General features: G+C 40.5%; 2 protein-coding genes across 7 annotated transcripts; one reads left to right on the top strand and one right to left on the bottom strand.

Annotated features, from left to right (window-relative positions):
* Positions 1-311: 311 nt before the first annotated feature.
* On the bottom strand, positions 312-7,923 carry cfap251 (cilia and flagella associated protein 251). 6 transcript variants are annotated; one of them, XM_035639314.2, is made up of 21 exons: positions 7,774-7,923; positions 7,248-7,622; positions 6,971-7,111; positions 6,643-6,752; positions 6,445-6,553; positions 5,778-5,858; positions 5,611-5,688; positions 5,482-5,523; positions 5,140-5,369; positions 4,865-5,041; positions 4,529-4,779; positions 4,237-4,388; positions 3,886-4,062; positions 3,597-3,781; positions 3,383-3,497; positions 3,081-3,244; positions 2,891-2,981; positions 1,736-1,879; positions 1,423-1,651; positions 1,165-1,272; positions 312-1,027 (listed from the first exon to the last, which is right to left on the bottom strand). In XM_035639314.2, the coding sequence occupies exons 2-21, from the start codon at positions 7,506-7,508 to the stop codon at positions 927-929; spliced, it is 2,946 nt and encodes a 981-aa protein (XP_035495207.1). In that variant the 5' UTR covers positions 7,509-7,622; positions 7,774-7,923; the 3' UTR covers positions 312-926. The 6 variants fall into 6 exon arrangements, with proteins under 6 accessions (XP_035495207.1, XP_035495211.1, XP_035495208.1 ...); XM_035639318.2 differs by having other exon boundaries at positions 7,248-7,590; positions 7,774-7,910; XM_035639315.2 differs by having other exon boundaries at positions 7,770-7,909.
* A 711-nt stretch (positions 7,924-8,634) lies between these two features.
* LOC118313669 (rab5 GDP/GTP exchange factor) lies at positions 8,635-13,739 on the top strand. The gene is made up of 9 exons (XM_035639321.2): positions 8,635-8,950; positions 10,308-10,494; positions 10,825-10,952; positions 11,302-11,453; positions 11,549-11,618; positions 11,702-11,837; positions 11,928-12,022; positions 12,380-12,636; positions 12,722-13,739. Exons 2-9 carry the CDS (start codon positions 10,337-10,339, stop codon positions 13,136-13,138), a joined length of 1,413 nt encoding a protein of 470 aa, XP_035495214.2. The 5' UTR covers positions 8,635-8,950; positions 10,308-10,336; the 3' UTR covers positions 13,139-13,739.
* Positions 13,740-14,404: the final 665 nt, after the last annotated feature.

Genomic DNA, 14,404 nt, shown 5'->3' with positions numbered 1-14,404 from the left:
GTCCTGACCTGTTTATATAGAGTCAATGGTCCTGACTGGTCCAGAGTCCTGACCTGTTTATATAGAGTCTATGGTCCTGACTGGTCCTGAGTCCTGACCTGTTTATATAGAGTCAATGGTCCTGACTGGTCCTGAGTCCTGACCTGTTTATATAGAGTCTATGGTCCTGACTGATCCTCCTGCTGCAGGGGAACTACTGTAATGTGTCAGTTTGCTTGGCTTCGACAACAGACTGTGTGGTTACCACTTGACTTCAACTAATCTCTTTGGTGTGGAAGAAATATTCACACACATGTCCCCTGACTGATATATTGATTTACATGACATTTATTAGATTATTAACCAATGTGGAAGCAGAATGTTCTGGTAGTAGATGCTCCAGGTGGAGCCATTAGAAGAACAGTTTGCTACGCTTTAAAAAATGACATGACATATTTTTGGCATAGATAACAATTCCAAGTTGAAAGGCCTGAGAAACTTCAGTTCATCAGCATTTAAAATAAAAAAAATGTATTGTTCCACACTCATGTGCAATTTGCTACCTACATTAGTTATACATATTGTACATAGAGAGAGAGAGCTCTTCCCTTTTCCGAAAGTTTCAGAGACAATGCTAAAAACATTGAGGAGGAAAGAAATCTATCAAAGTAATTGATGTTCTCTACATTTTTGCAAGAAGAAATAAAATGGTAACAATCACTGGTAGGAGAGGTTTCTCCAATCCCTACACCACAAAATACTTAAGTTCTGCATTTACAATCTTACTTAAGTTTGTTTTGTTTATCTGTAATATTTCCTTATGAAATTAATTTTAACTTGTAACTTGTAGCTATCATTTGATATTGATATTTATTCAGCTTTTTTTTTAAATCAAACACCACCATATGTAAAAGGAGTTGTAGACAGTCTGAGGTTTGTTGCTTTCGTCACTGTGAAGAGGAAGATCTGCCACTCTGCCCTGCTGGGGACGGGAAGCCCAGGATGTGACCAGTAAATGTCTCCAATGAAATCTTATCTGGGATCGCAGCTAGACACACACAAACATATATACATATATATCATATATGTGAAAACACACACACACACACTTCCAACAGTCATGTTTTCAATTTTTTACGTGAATGATTAGGTCAAGGTTTGTGGGTGAGTTTTTCTTTTGCATACCATCAAATGTATACATTCCATGCCCTTCCTGTCCTTCTTCATCTACTTCATTCAGACCTAAAAGTTTAGTGAAACACTCTGCCACCTCTTCCTCTGTCATGTGTTCTCCTGTCAAAGATCAAAATTATGATGATGTTGGACATAAAACAAGCTTTGTATATAGGAACAGTAACAGAGGATCAATTCTTATCTCAGTTATGTGACAGTAGCACAGCTGAAACCAGAAGCACAAATCCTTTTGAACAGCTTGCAGTGTACCTCGAGCCTGTAGAAGTTGTAGTAGCTTATGTTTCCGCAGAACAGACCGCCCTGTACTGACACGGTTACCAAGGACATGAAAATCTTGAATCAGCTCATCTCTAGAGATGCCGAAGGCAGGCCGATGGTTGACATACAGCATGATAAACTCCTCCAGGTCAATGTCAGTCACATATTTTCCTGTTTCCGCATACTGGCTGAACTTGACCTCATTTTGCATGTCTTCTATCTGGTGAAAATAAATTAGCAATCTTTAGGTCTGAGGTGTAAAACTGCAATGCCTTTGTTGTCAGATAGAATGAGATTCTTTTACCTCTTGCTCAGTGGGGAAGTAGGCCAATGCTCTCATCAGAGAGGAGACCTCTGACAAGGGCATCTTGGTAGATACTTTACGTTTCTCCATTGACTCAGTGCCTTGATGACGGATTTGGCAGAAATAGAAAAAGTCCTCAATATCCTAAAAGCAAAAGATAAAGAAAACTCAAATTGAGGATCGATGATTAAAATTGTATCAGAAATGATCTTTTAACACTAACAGATGGAGGAGAAATGAACTCAAAGTAAAAGCTGATATATTCATTTTATGGCTTTGTGTAATCCAGAGATGCAATAAATGTGTGTAAATAATTTTTTTTGTCTATAAAAGCAGATAGACAAAAGTTTGTTTATTGAATTTGACATTTTTCCACAAAAGCCTCCAATATCCAAAATGGTCACTCCAACTAATTTTTCAGTTTTCTACAGTGTTTTACATTTCTGTGACAGGGTTATAAAGTGGCAAGAGTGGGTCATCCACTAATCGGAGGGTTGGTGGTTTGATTTCCAACTTGTCTACTTCACATATTGAAGTGACATATTGAAGTGAGGCCAAGATCTGAACACTGCTGTCGTGTGAATGACACACATAACTGCTAGACAAAGCACTAGATATAGAAGTGCTGCACGTGAATGTCTGAGCTGTGAGGCGCAATGACTAGACTAGAAAAGTGCTACATAAATACAGTCCATTTACAACTAAGGTAGCTGCAAATATAATCCAAGAATGCCTAAATTAAATTAGAAAAAAATGCACCTCAGCTTGACTTTGTCTTCACCAAACAACCTGACTTAAAATAATTGCTGGAAGAACATTAAATCACCAATGCTACATCCAAATATCATACACAAACACAATAAAAGTGTTAGTGTGTATACAAAACATGTTGCACCAGCACACTGGTTGCTGATCTATACAAGGCAATACTAACATATGATTAAAACCACAGGCTTAATAATTCTGTGAAAGCGAGAAGCTACATTTGCAAAGCTTAGTTAATCACCTTGCAAAATAACATTATTCATAACTTTAATAACCTTGATGACAATACATATCAGTGAATGGGACACATGCATCTCATATCAAGCTAATGGAACGATCTATGCTATTCTCTGTACGCTCCATATTCGTAGAGTAGAACTTTTAACCCACCCTGTAGAACTTGCCATCTCTCCCTCCCACTAAAAGAGTGTAAAAAGGTACCAGGTCCTTTCCTCCCAAGGAGGCTGCAGCTTCCAAGGCACTGCGTTCACAACAAGGGAGAGAGGAACCATTTCATGAAACATGATTACACTGCTCATGCATTTCCTCTGCCTTTCAGGTTGGTATTATCAAAGCGTACTTTAAGCTGATCTCCCATGACAGGACAGTGCTGTCAGATCCCCCTGCAGTAAAAACAAATCGGCTGTCGGAGGAGCAGGCAAAAGCGGACACCCCTGTCGGATGGCAGATCAAAGAATTGGACTTGTAGGGGTTCCCATCCACGGGCAAAATCTGGAGACCCACCTACACAAAATATAACACACGCTTAATGATAATAGTTAATAAAACACAATAAAAGCTTGTGGTTTAGTTTATTTGATAAAATACCACAAACAAAATACGGAGAATAATAAATGACAACTAACAAATTCCAGCACTGACCTTGTCCTCAGTGATGTATGCCAGGTAATAGGAGTTTGTCTCAGATTCTTTCAACTTGGGAAGAACAACTATTTGCTTGATGGGAGAGCCGTATGTTGGGCAGAGGAGAGTCTTTCTGTTTTTGTAGAACACGTAGTAAAACAATGTTTACATTGATTTGCAGCGACAACAGTCAAATACAGAAAATCTGATTTTGTCACAGTATTTCACAGACCTGCACATCTTGGTCGTGCTGTTGAAAAGCTTAATCTTGTACTGGTCCGAGGCAATGAGAAGAAATTGCTCTGCTGTCAGGGGAGGATACCATGTCATGCAGACTGGTACAGCACTTTGCTCAATGCGCTCTGAGCTTAAGACGAGGAGATGGTTCACAACACTTTTTTCCAAGTCATACTCCACCTATTATTCAGTCCCACATAAGCACAGAGATTTTAAAAAACATCAACAGTATTTCAAAACACCAACCTATCTACAGTCCTACAACTGAAAAAAAGCAGACTAACCAGACGCCGGTCCATCCCCAGCGATAGCAGTCGGGGTTTAGTGCTGTCTAGGTGAACCCCAAAAAGAAGGTCTATGATGGGTTTGTAGTGGGAGCGGTATCTGCCCAGGTATGTCCAACGAGGTGAAGACCCTTTATTTGTCTGCAAGCGGAACACTGTCACTGCCTTTCCAGCATCCTAACAGTGAACAAGGAAATAATGTCATGCTGGACATTCTAAAAATGTTATCGATTTGCGATCCATAATCACAGCTACAAATCTTTTTCTAATGAATAGGCCAACATTTTATCACAAAGTACAGTCTACGAACACTGCTGCCAATGACTAACTTCAGACACGTTAAGGACATACTGCAGTGGCAAGAAACTTTGAGTCGGAGGAGAAAGTGATGTGATGGATGCCATCTTCAGTGTAATGGAAACAATCCTCCGGATCACTTTGCAAAGTGCTGGAATTCAGTATGTGAATGGCTCCACTGCCAAAGCCAACTGCCAGGTATGATCCTATTCGGTGACAAAAAGACAGCATTTGCATTTTGCAGAATGTAATTAAAATTGCAGCTTCAAGCAGCAGCAGGGAAATACTGGTTTTACTCAACAACATTTGTTTCTTGCAACGACATTCATTTGGCATATTGACTCACCTTGAGGGTCAAAAGTAACACACTGAATCTGCTTCTCTGTCTCAAAGACCCTCCTACAGATGATCACTTTCTTGTTGTAATCATACACTTTTAAAATGCCCTTATGATTGCCCGTGACCAGGTATGGCTGTTTGGGGTGACAAGCTACTGCATGTAGTGGGTCACTGTCCTCACGGAGCAGGATCTCATGGATGCCTTTCTGTGTATTGACATGTACTACTGTGGACTTGACTGTGGACACAACAAAGTTCCTGCAGAAAAAAACCCAGATGTCAGCTTGACTGAAATGCACAGAACAGTTGAGACTGAGAAAATAATGCATTGTTATTTTGATACCTGAAAATGAAGGGTTTGGCCTTCAGAGTGCAGTCCTCCAAATATCCCTCTGTACACTCTTTGGAAAAGGAAATGGAAACAATAGCATCCAAGTTGAATTCACTGTACAATGTGAGAAGCCTGAAATCTTCATCATAAAACTTGATGTGGCCTCGAGTGTCACCGGTTACGAAACAGCTGTGGAATGAAATGGCACACATACAAAGAGATTAGGGCCCAGTAAATGTGAGCAACAAGTAAAGGCAACAACTATGACTATCTCTGTCTCCAGCTACCTGTCAGTTATGGTGAGGACAGTGATTGGATCTGTCTGAAGGTGGATGAGCTCGACTCTGTCGCGAGGGAGACACTGTTTCGCAGCCAAGTCTTCCATCGCATCCCATATCACAAGGCTTCCTGTTGCAGTGGCTGTGAGGACCTGAGGCTCTTTCCAGTGAAACACAGACCTACTGAGAAACCCGACTGGGGACTGTGCATCACTTTCACCGGTGGCTGCGCGACAGAACTGCAGAGGTGAACACATGAAAAATATTTCTCAAAATACTCAAAGTCACTAAAGGCACGAACGATCTGTACCAATTAATCAACATCTACAAAAATCTGGTATTTATCTTTACCTTTTTAAGTTTTAGGGCAACGTATTGCAGACTTCCCTGAGCCTGAAAAAAGAGCAGCTAATTAATGCAATAAACAAACACACAACAGCTGCATTGTATATTTCAATAAAGGGGAGCAGCTGGACTTACCCTGCTGTAGTATACCACCACTCTTTCACTGCTGGTGAGCAGCTGAGTGTGGTCATTTGGATTAAAGATGATGTACTCCTGAAAAACAGCAAACATTTGATCTTCTGAGTGTCTTGTCCTTTTAGTAAGGTGGCAGTTTAATGTTTGAAGAAGACAAAATTACTTACTTGAAAACCATGTTCAGGATTGATTTCAGTGAAGCTCAATGGCTTTTCTGTTTCATTTGTCCAATCCCAAATACACACGCACTGTGAAAAAAAAATCGCTGTATGGTTGATAGTTGTATTAGTAGTTAGTAGATGTCAATTTTATCCTTGAAAAACAATATTATTTCTTACTCTCAAATCTAGCATGAAAAAGTAACCATCTGAGCCCTTTGTGTTTTGAGAAACTGGTCTTGTGAGTGCAGTTCTGAGATATTGACCATTTAGTAAAAGATGACATGACTTTCTATTCTTTTCAGTTTTAACAAAAAATTTGACTTAAACAATAAGCCTGAAAAAGACGATAAATGAATGCCATAACATTTAAAATCCCAAAATTTGATTAATTATGCCACTATGCTGCCATATATTACCTTGCATTCAAAATAACAGCAATTCAAACAGTGTGTGGTAGTGTCACACTCTTGACCATCATTTGAGAAACTTAGCGTCACTACCACAAAAGTAGAGGGAGTTGTGTGAGAGTTTGTTTCTTATTTGTCCACAACATAGATCAAAATTTGTTACTCAAAATTTGTTACTTAATTTTTTACAGATTCGTACATTTTGCAAGATTTTTTAAAAACATGTTTAGTTGAATCTGTCCATTCCAACAAGGTGTCATACTCACTTGAACTTCTTCAGCCCCGAGGGTTACCAGGTGTTTTGCATCCCTTGAATACGCCATTGCAATGACACCTCCCTTGGGATGGCAGTTGAACATTGTATGGACAGGAATGCTGAAAAATGACCATGCATGTGGTTATCATAGAGAACAAAGGTTGAGACATGACGATGATGTCTTTTTGCACAAAGAATCAAGAGCTACCCAGAGTAGGAGTCCCATATTATCACCAAGCTTTTCGGCCCCTGGTCCGCAGTTGCAACCCAGCGTCTGTCTTCACTCACACACATACACGAGATGGGGCTGCAGTGACCCTGAGAAAAAATGAACACAATCGATAAATCCAATCGTTTTTTGTTTTTTTAAATGAAAAACAACAACCTAGCAGTGTCATCTATCAAAATATATCTGCAGCGACCTATAGATCACTCATGGTGTTGACTTCTTCTTATGGAGGCTGTCTCATCTCCTTTGTATCACATATTCTTCAAGAAGTCAAAAACCAACTGGTGATTTATTTGTTTTTTTTTACCTGAAGTACATGCTGGGAGTTTGAAGTGTGATTGTAAATGATCCCAATGTGAGCTCCAGCATAGAGGACCACCAGCTGATCATGGTCTTGCAGACTGAAGACAGGAAGTGTAGGATTCATCCCAAATACCCATTCCAGTGACTGGATGGAGAGAACATTTCGCGTCAAGGTTTTTATCTTAGGTGAAGGAAGCTTTCTTTACTGACTTTTGCAGAGGGTCAAATTACAAACTGTATTAATTTTGTGCAAATAAACACATTCAACAATACATACTTACCAATGCATGTGTTCTGGTTTGAGTTATATTCTTTGGGAAAAGTGTGTCTCTGGTTGCTGTGTAGACTTGAGACTCCCGGGTCATCTTGAGCGTGTCAGTCTCTGTTCCCTCTTCCCTGACTCCTGGACTCTCCTCGTCTTCATCACCGCTCTTCCTTTGCTTCTCTTCATCATTACCCTCTGGTTGATTGTTCTGCATTTCTTGCTTATGCTCCTCGCAGCTTGTGGCAGGCTCCTGATCCTTAACTTCAGCATCTGACATGATGTCTGACCATACACTTCCACACACCTTTCGTTCAGGTTATTGTCGGGTGTCTTGTCGACTCCTGTGGTGGCTAACTTAACTGTGTGTGATGAAACCAGCCATCAAAGGAGGCTTGATGGTGAAAACCCGCCCAATCAGAATTAAATTCATTGCTGTTGTCAGGTAGAATTATGTATCTCTAAAACATAGTTTTTAAAAAAAGGTTGAAGGGGCGCGCTTGCAATCTTGTTGCATAGTCTGCCTCCTCAATCGACTTACCCACCTGTGGATCCTTGCCTCTTGTTTCTTTCAAATTGAGATTAGGTCAGACTCAGTCTATTTTTTAGTTTGATCTAAAAAACACGGTCGGTAAAGGGAATGCAAAGCGTCTCGTTGCCTAGTTACCGCTAACAATAGAGGAAGAGTGAATATTCCGGTTATTTCTTTCAAATTAAAAGCCCTAGCAAGCCAAACAACCGGTTCGCTAAAGTTATTTTATTTTGAAAATAATGTTTTGCATAACATTAACAATGACATAATAATAATGATGAGAATATAGTAAATATAATATAAACATATTAAGTGAATAAGAAACTTTATTCAGTGACTTCAGACCGACCTGGTACCTTCCTCAGCTCAGGTTGTTGTAACCAACATAGGATGACATGACATAAATAGATTCCAAGAAAGTCTATTTGGTGTAAGAGCTGCAAAATGCTGAAGGTAGCTATTATTATTATCATTATTATTATTATTATTATTATTATGATAGTGTTCAATATCATTGATATAGAAACATATCAATAAAATACCAATGAAAACCGATAGAATGCTGACAATCACCATCATATTACTGACACACATGGATGTAGTTACGCAAGACGACCACTAGTGAAGAATGTGACCGTCATGTTTGACTTCATTCAAAATAAAAGTTTCAAATATGCAGATTCGCTGTAATAGCTGTATTTGAGAGGTCGTAGAGGACGTGATGACTCTTCGTCTGTTTATCTTGCTCTGGGCCAGTGATTTTCAACCTTGTTTTAAGCGGTGAGTCAGTATATATTGTCGTGAAATACTCTTGTTTTGAAAAGTCGTCACCGTGTCGAAACATCACGTCGCTTTCAAACTTTACAAAGTTTGAGACTTTTCCGGTCGCGCCGGTGTCTGGAAGCCGTCGGTCATTTCCCCCCCTGTTTGTTTGTTTGTAACGATACTTTACTTTCTATTCAGTTCGTGTCGCGGGTCATTTCCCCACTCCTGCATCAGAACTGCTTCAACCCGCGTCTCGTTGACCGACGTTTGGAGTTGAATCTCTCCCAAAGTGAAGCTTGTGAGGAGTTGGTGACGGTGACGACGCCAGAGGAGAGAAGCAGAAGAAGAGAGGAAGCAGAAGAAGGGAGGAAGCAGAAGAAGGGAGGAAGGAGGGGGCGGCTAGTGATGATTTGAGCAGCTGACAGGTGAGGAGACATTTTGACGACCGGGGACGTGTCCTCCTCACTGCAACAGGTCGTCATCTTTAGCCACTGGACGTTAGCGGACGTGAGCTGGTGGCTCTCGCCTCCGCTCAGCTGACAGTCAGCTGGGCTCTGACGAGCTGTCGGCGACACTGAGCCCAGGGCGCTGCAGCGTGCTTCGGGAAGGTTCATTCAATACGAGGCTCAGCGGGTAGTGACTGTGGATCGGTTTACTAAAGTTTCTAACGCTTGTCACAAGCTACATGAAAGAGTCAGTGAAGGGTTCGGGTCGGAACCTGGGCTCGTCCCGCCATAATAACGAGCATGTCTGTTAGTTAGATCAGTATTCTGAGTGCAAACTGTGGATAAAACAGTATACTATTAAGAGGAGGTGGTAACATACAGATCACTGATCCTCTGTGGTTGTTTCCTCTGCTCTCCTCCACGGAACTGGCTGTAGCTTTCATACAATCTGAATCTGACAACATCACAAACTAAACCAGTTCAACCGAAACAACAACTTCCTGTCACTTGTTTGAAGTGGCCACATTTACAAAATTCCTTCTTGTGACCTATTTAAAATAAATGGTTTTCACGTGGCACATGTTTTCATACAATGAGGCATTTGTATAGTTATTTGTTCATGAGCTAAAATCAACGCAGTCTAAAAACATCAGACAAAGTGTGGACAAAATAACAGGAATCCCTGACTATCTATGTTGCTATATAATCCAACACCGCCGCAAGACTCCGATCACCACACAGGTGAAGCATACAGCACAAACTGATCATTATAAATATCTCCAAGGTGGATTGATTGCTGGAGCTCTGTATTAGCCTGCATTAGCTTCAGCTAGTTGTACCTAGTTAACTGCCAACTGACTGTGAGGTTCAGAACAGGAGACGAGAAGCATCCCATCTGTCTGTAGTGACAGATAAACGTACAAATTAAATAATCATCAAATTTATTTGATAACCAGTGGGGCCCTATTCCTGTGTCCAAATATGAAATAACTTAAAAGAGGAAAAGGGAAGAAGGTAGCACAATCAAAGAAAAATACATATCAATAAGTAATGAGAAACAAACAGAGAAGGCAAAAAACAAACCAACAATAAAAAAAAACAATTGAGTGCTCCTGGATTTGAATGTTGTATTGCAGCATTCAAAATATAAAAAACGAAGGAACACTCAATGCCAGGTGTAGCACAACCAGGCTGGACTGAACTCTGAGTTTGTGAGATTTAAGGCCCTGCAGTCAAAAACACAGGGCAACATAAGTCTTGTTTACATGTGCTAACTTTTTAAAGGAATCATATTAGATCTACACGGTATATTAAAATGATTTTTGTTGTCCAACAGTTGGGAGTAGTATAAGAGCGTGCGCTACAATGTGGACTGATAAGCACAGAGGAATCAGAGTTTCTAAGGAGGAGCTGCTCTGCAAGAACGCTTGTGGGTATTATGGAAACCCTGCGTGGCAGGGCCTCTGCTCCAAGTGCTGGAGAGAGAGGGCACGTCCAGCTGGAGCCCAGAGACAAGACACCAGGTAAAACAACAGTGTCGTAGAGCAGAGGGATTCTTGTTTTCACAGCATCTGAAGAGCAACAGACGAAAGCAACCGGAGGCATATTAATGACAAAATAAAATTTGAATAAATGTATAACAATTCGATTTTTTAAATTGATATTTTAACACCGACTGTTTTTGTAATGGTAACTGTTTAACAATTCAATAATTGCTCATTTATATATTAAGTCACAATTTACAGATTCATCAGCATCTATGCTTTGTTAATATAACTGTCTTCTAACTCTCAGCTTGAGGAAACTTTTGGTTTGAAGTGAGTTTTAAAGTTTAAAGTCGTCATTCCTTGTAGACCGAGAAGTGATGGGAGTCCTCTCACCTTCTCCAAATTTGAGGAGAAGAAGAACATTGAGAAAGGTCATCGGATTAACACGATGAAGAGACTCTTCTGGGGAAGCCCATCACCCCCAAAACCCCAAGGTACACTTCCTTTACTGCAAATTTAAGTAAACGTCAGCAGATCAGCATTTCTAGTTGTACTTATTAAATGACATCAAATTTTGGCATAAGGCTGTTATCTTTCCTCATCATCTAATGTGCAGAGAGGCTTGTATGTGCATATATGTGGGTAGTATAGTGTCTTCATTTCTGTTTAAGTTCCCAAAGTAAAACCAACCTGTAAGTACTGCTGCAAGAGATTGAACCTGGGTATTTGCTACGTTATGTTTCCCTCTCTCTACATTCTGAGACATTATGAGTTCCATGTTTCAGTTTTAAAACATGTTCCTTCATTATTTATCTGGAATCACATCCACTTTCTTCCCTCTAGAGTCTCCTGAAAGCAAAAGAAATGCGCTCAAAGCCTATCAGAGCCTTGAGCCCGGCGACTTCACCGGTTTCCTAAAAATACTACGGAGCCCTTCCTCCCAGCGCTTGCAGTCCCGATGCACAGCTTTTCTCAACACAGTCGAGGCTTACCATGTAATTATCTACTTTTAAATTTTAACATGACACCTTTCTTATTACTTAATAAATGTCAGAGCTGTTCTGATCGTAGCTTCTTGTCATTTTCACAGGATCTGCCGGTACAAAAACAGTCTGACCTTGTGCAGGATTTCTACCAGTCTTTTGCTGAATATTTTAGCAGTCAGTACAAATCATTTCAACACCTTTTTGGGGGGCTGTTCATTTTAAACTTGAGACTTTAGAGTTGTTATTTTTGCTTTCAGGCTTTTCCGAGGCTCAGGTCACTCAGATAATGGAGCATGTAGAGAAGTTAATAATGACACGGTTGCACAAATGGGTTTTCTGCCACGACAGCTGCGATGATGAACTAAAGGACCTGGCTCTCCAGAGAAGGATACGGTAACTCTTAAATACAAGTCAGCTCTGCTGTATTTGATCAAACCTCTAACCAATGATGACTGTTTAACTCTGAATGTCTTTACCCTGCAGCTCCTTGAACTGGGTTACGCCGCAGATGCTCAGCGTTCCTTTTCCAGATAAAAAGACTGCGGTCACAAGCGACCCCTTTCTGCCTGCTATAACAGGTGATTCACAATGTCAACTGTCGAGGGAATCATTCTAGATTTTAGGAAAATTGTTTATTCGTTCTCTAGTGGTAAGTCGGATGAGAAGATTGATACCACTTTTATGTGTGTTTGTTAAATGTGATGCTACGTAAAACAATGTAAAATGATGCAATGTTAGTAAATCGTGAGCTTCGAGGTGCTAGAAGGCAGATTTGTTAGTTTGAGACAGAGCCTGGCTTGTGGTTTTCTCCTGCTCCTGTCTCTTTGTTGAGCTAATAGAGATTGAGGTTAGTTTCACACACGCTGTAAACATCATTAAACAGTCGAAATTGCTGCTCTTTCACATTTTGTCCTGCCCCACTTTTTTACCAACAGCCATAATTGAAATGGATGCCAAACGAGCGCCACAGGACAAACTTGCCTGTGTGTCCAAATGCAGTCAGCACGTCTTCGAGGCACTCTCCAACTCGAACAGTGAACCCGCAAATGCTGATGACTTCCTCTCAGGGCTGATTTATGTGGTGCTGAAGGCCAATCCCCCCCGGCTTCACTCCAACATGCAATACGTGATCCGGTTTGGCCTCCCGCATAGTCTGATGGCTGGAGAGAGCGGCTACTATTTCACAAATTTGGTAAGTTGATTGCAAAGCTTGCTCATCCATCATACACCACAGGATGCTGTGTAGGTTGGCTGATCACTCAGGTCCTTTGTTTTAGTCTTGTGCTGTGGCCTTCATTGAAAAGTTGGATGGACCAGCACTAAACCTCAGTCCAGAAGAGTTTGAGGGCTACATGCTGAATCAGCGCGCTCCCTCTGGAAGAAACAAGAGGCAGCAGACTGCCGGTGACACACAGCACCTGTTAGAGGAGCTGACAGGCAGACAGGAGAAGCTGCACCAGGGGATGGATACTCTCAACGTGCAGCTACAAAAGTGGGTGCAAGCAGTTCATTCACAACTGGATGAGGCAACAGCACAATTCTCTCTGGTACAGAAGGAGATGACAGCTCAGGCTGAGCTCTCGCATGTTTTTTCACCCTCATCTCATGATGTATCGCCTCAAGGGGACGACAAAGAGCAGCTGCTGCAGGAGCTTACAGATCAAAATGCAGGTCCTCAAGATATCGACTGTTAGCAATGGTTACAAAAACACCTAATATCGCGCTTAATCATCAGCACTAATTTGTGTAGTTAAAAAAACATTTATATTCAAATGCCAATTTGCACAGGTTTCGACTGTAGAAAGATAGGATTTGTAGACTAGCTGATCATGAAGGAAAACTTTGTGAAGGAAACTTTTTTGCATTAGGTATCATGGGGCACAGTTTTTTAGTGATTTGTATTTGTACACTGGAAGGATGAAGGCCATTAAAATACATTCCATTTTGAAGTAACCACTCAGGGTACACAGTACTTGGGGATATCACCTAACACTTGTTTAATATTCACTGGTTTCTAATGTTGTACACCAATGTGCCTATATGTAAACTGTTGTGAAATTTTAAAAATGTGACAGAAAAAGATAAATGTTAGCTGGAAGTTGTGGACCACTAGTCAGAGGGTGTTTTTGAACAAACCATGTTTTGAATAGGATGCATTCATGGTTTGAAGATGAAAAAAGTGTTGTTTCTAGCTGTTAAAAGGTGTTTGGAAAAAAAAATGAAGGGGTTTATGTTATGATTGACAATTAAATCCAAAATTAGAATAAAGTTATATAATAAAAAGGTTTTGAAAGACTCATTTGTTGGTGATTCAATGACATGTATGATTGCCAACATTTCACCTGTTCACTTAGCGACCGAACACACTTAATACACTGAGGTGTGTGTGTGTGTGTGTGTGTGTGTGTGTGTGTGTGTGTGTGTGTGTGTGTGTGTGTGTGTGTGTGTGTGTGTGTGTGTGTGTGTGTGTGTGTGTGTGTGTGTGTGTGTGTGTGTGTGTGTGTGTGTGTGTGTGTGTGTGTGTGTGTGTGTGTGTGTGTGTGTGTGTGTGTGTGTGTGTGTGTGTGTGTTGTTCTTGAATAATCATATGTACATTAAAATTAAAGTGTGAGTATTTCAACATTTGACAGTGCTTTGAGTCCCTTCACTCAAATGTGTTTTGTTTTGGTCTGGATGTTTGTACAGTGTGACACTGAAAAACAATTTTCAAATGATTCTGTGCTCACTGATATTCTGGGTTCATTGTTTTTACCAGCAAGCATTGTCTGTAACATCAAGACAAGTTATGAAGCCAAGCCTGGTCCAATACACGACTCTCACTTTGCACATACCAGTAACCCCACTTTGAGATGAAAAATAATGGCAGATTTATAGAATGTGGGTTTTTCTGAGCAGGAATAGGTGTACATGTAGATTAAAAATTTTACTTTTTATACAATTAGAAATATATATCCGACAGA

The sequence above is a fragment of the Scophthalmus maximus genome, chromosome 19, assembly GCF_022379125.1.
Source record: "Scophthalmus maximus strain ysfricsl-2021 chromosome 19, ASM2237912v1, whole genome shotgun sequence".
NCBI lineage: Eukaryota > Metazoa > Chordata > Actinopteri > Pleuronectiformes > Scophthalmidae > Scophthalmus > Scophthalmus maximus.
The sequence above is the reverse complement of the archived record's forward strand: the minus strand, read 5'-3'. Positions and strand labels throughout refer to the sequence as shown.

Coding starts and splice junctions, on each gene's coding strand:
- LOC118313669 (XM_035639321.2), top strand. CDS start 10,337: ATGTGGACTGATAAGCACAGAGGAATCAGAGTTTCTAAGGAGGAGCTG. Junction 10,495..10,824: donor GCCCAGAGACAAGACACCAG/GTAAAACAACAG, acceptor CATTCCTTGTAG/ACCGAGAAGTGATGGGAGTC. Junction 10,953..11,301: donor ATCACCCCCAAAACCCCAAG/GTACACTTCCTT, acceptor TCTTCCCTCTAG/AGTCTCCTGAAAGCAAAAGA.
- cfap251 (XM_035639314.2), bottom strand. CDS start 7,508: ATGTCAGATGCTGAAGTTAAGGATCAGGAGCCTGCCACAAGCTGCGAG. Junction 5,859..6,444: donor TCGGGGCTGAAGAAGTTCAA/GTGAGTATGACA, acceptor TTTTTTTCACAG/TGCGTGTGTATTTGGGATTG. Junction 4,780..4,864: donor GCCAAACCCTTCATTTTCAG/GTATCAAAATAA, acceptor TTTTTTCTGCAG/GAACTTTGTTGTGTCCACAG.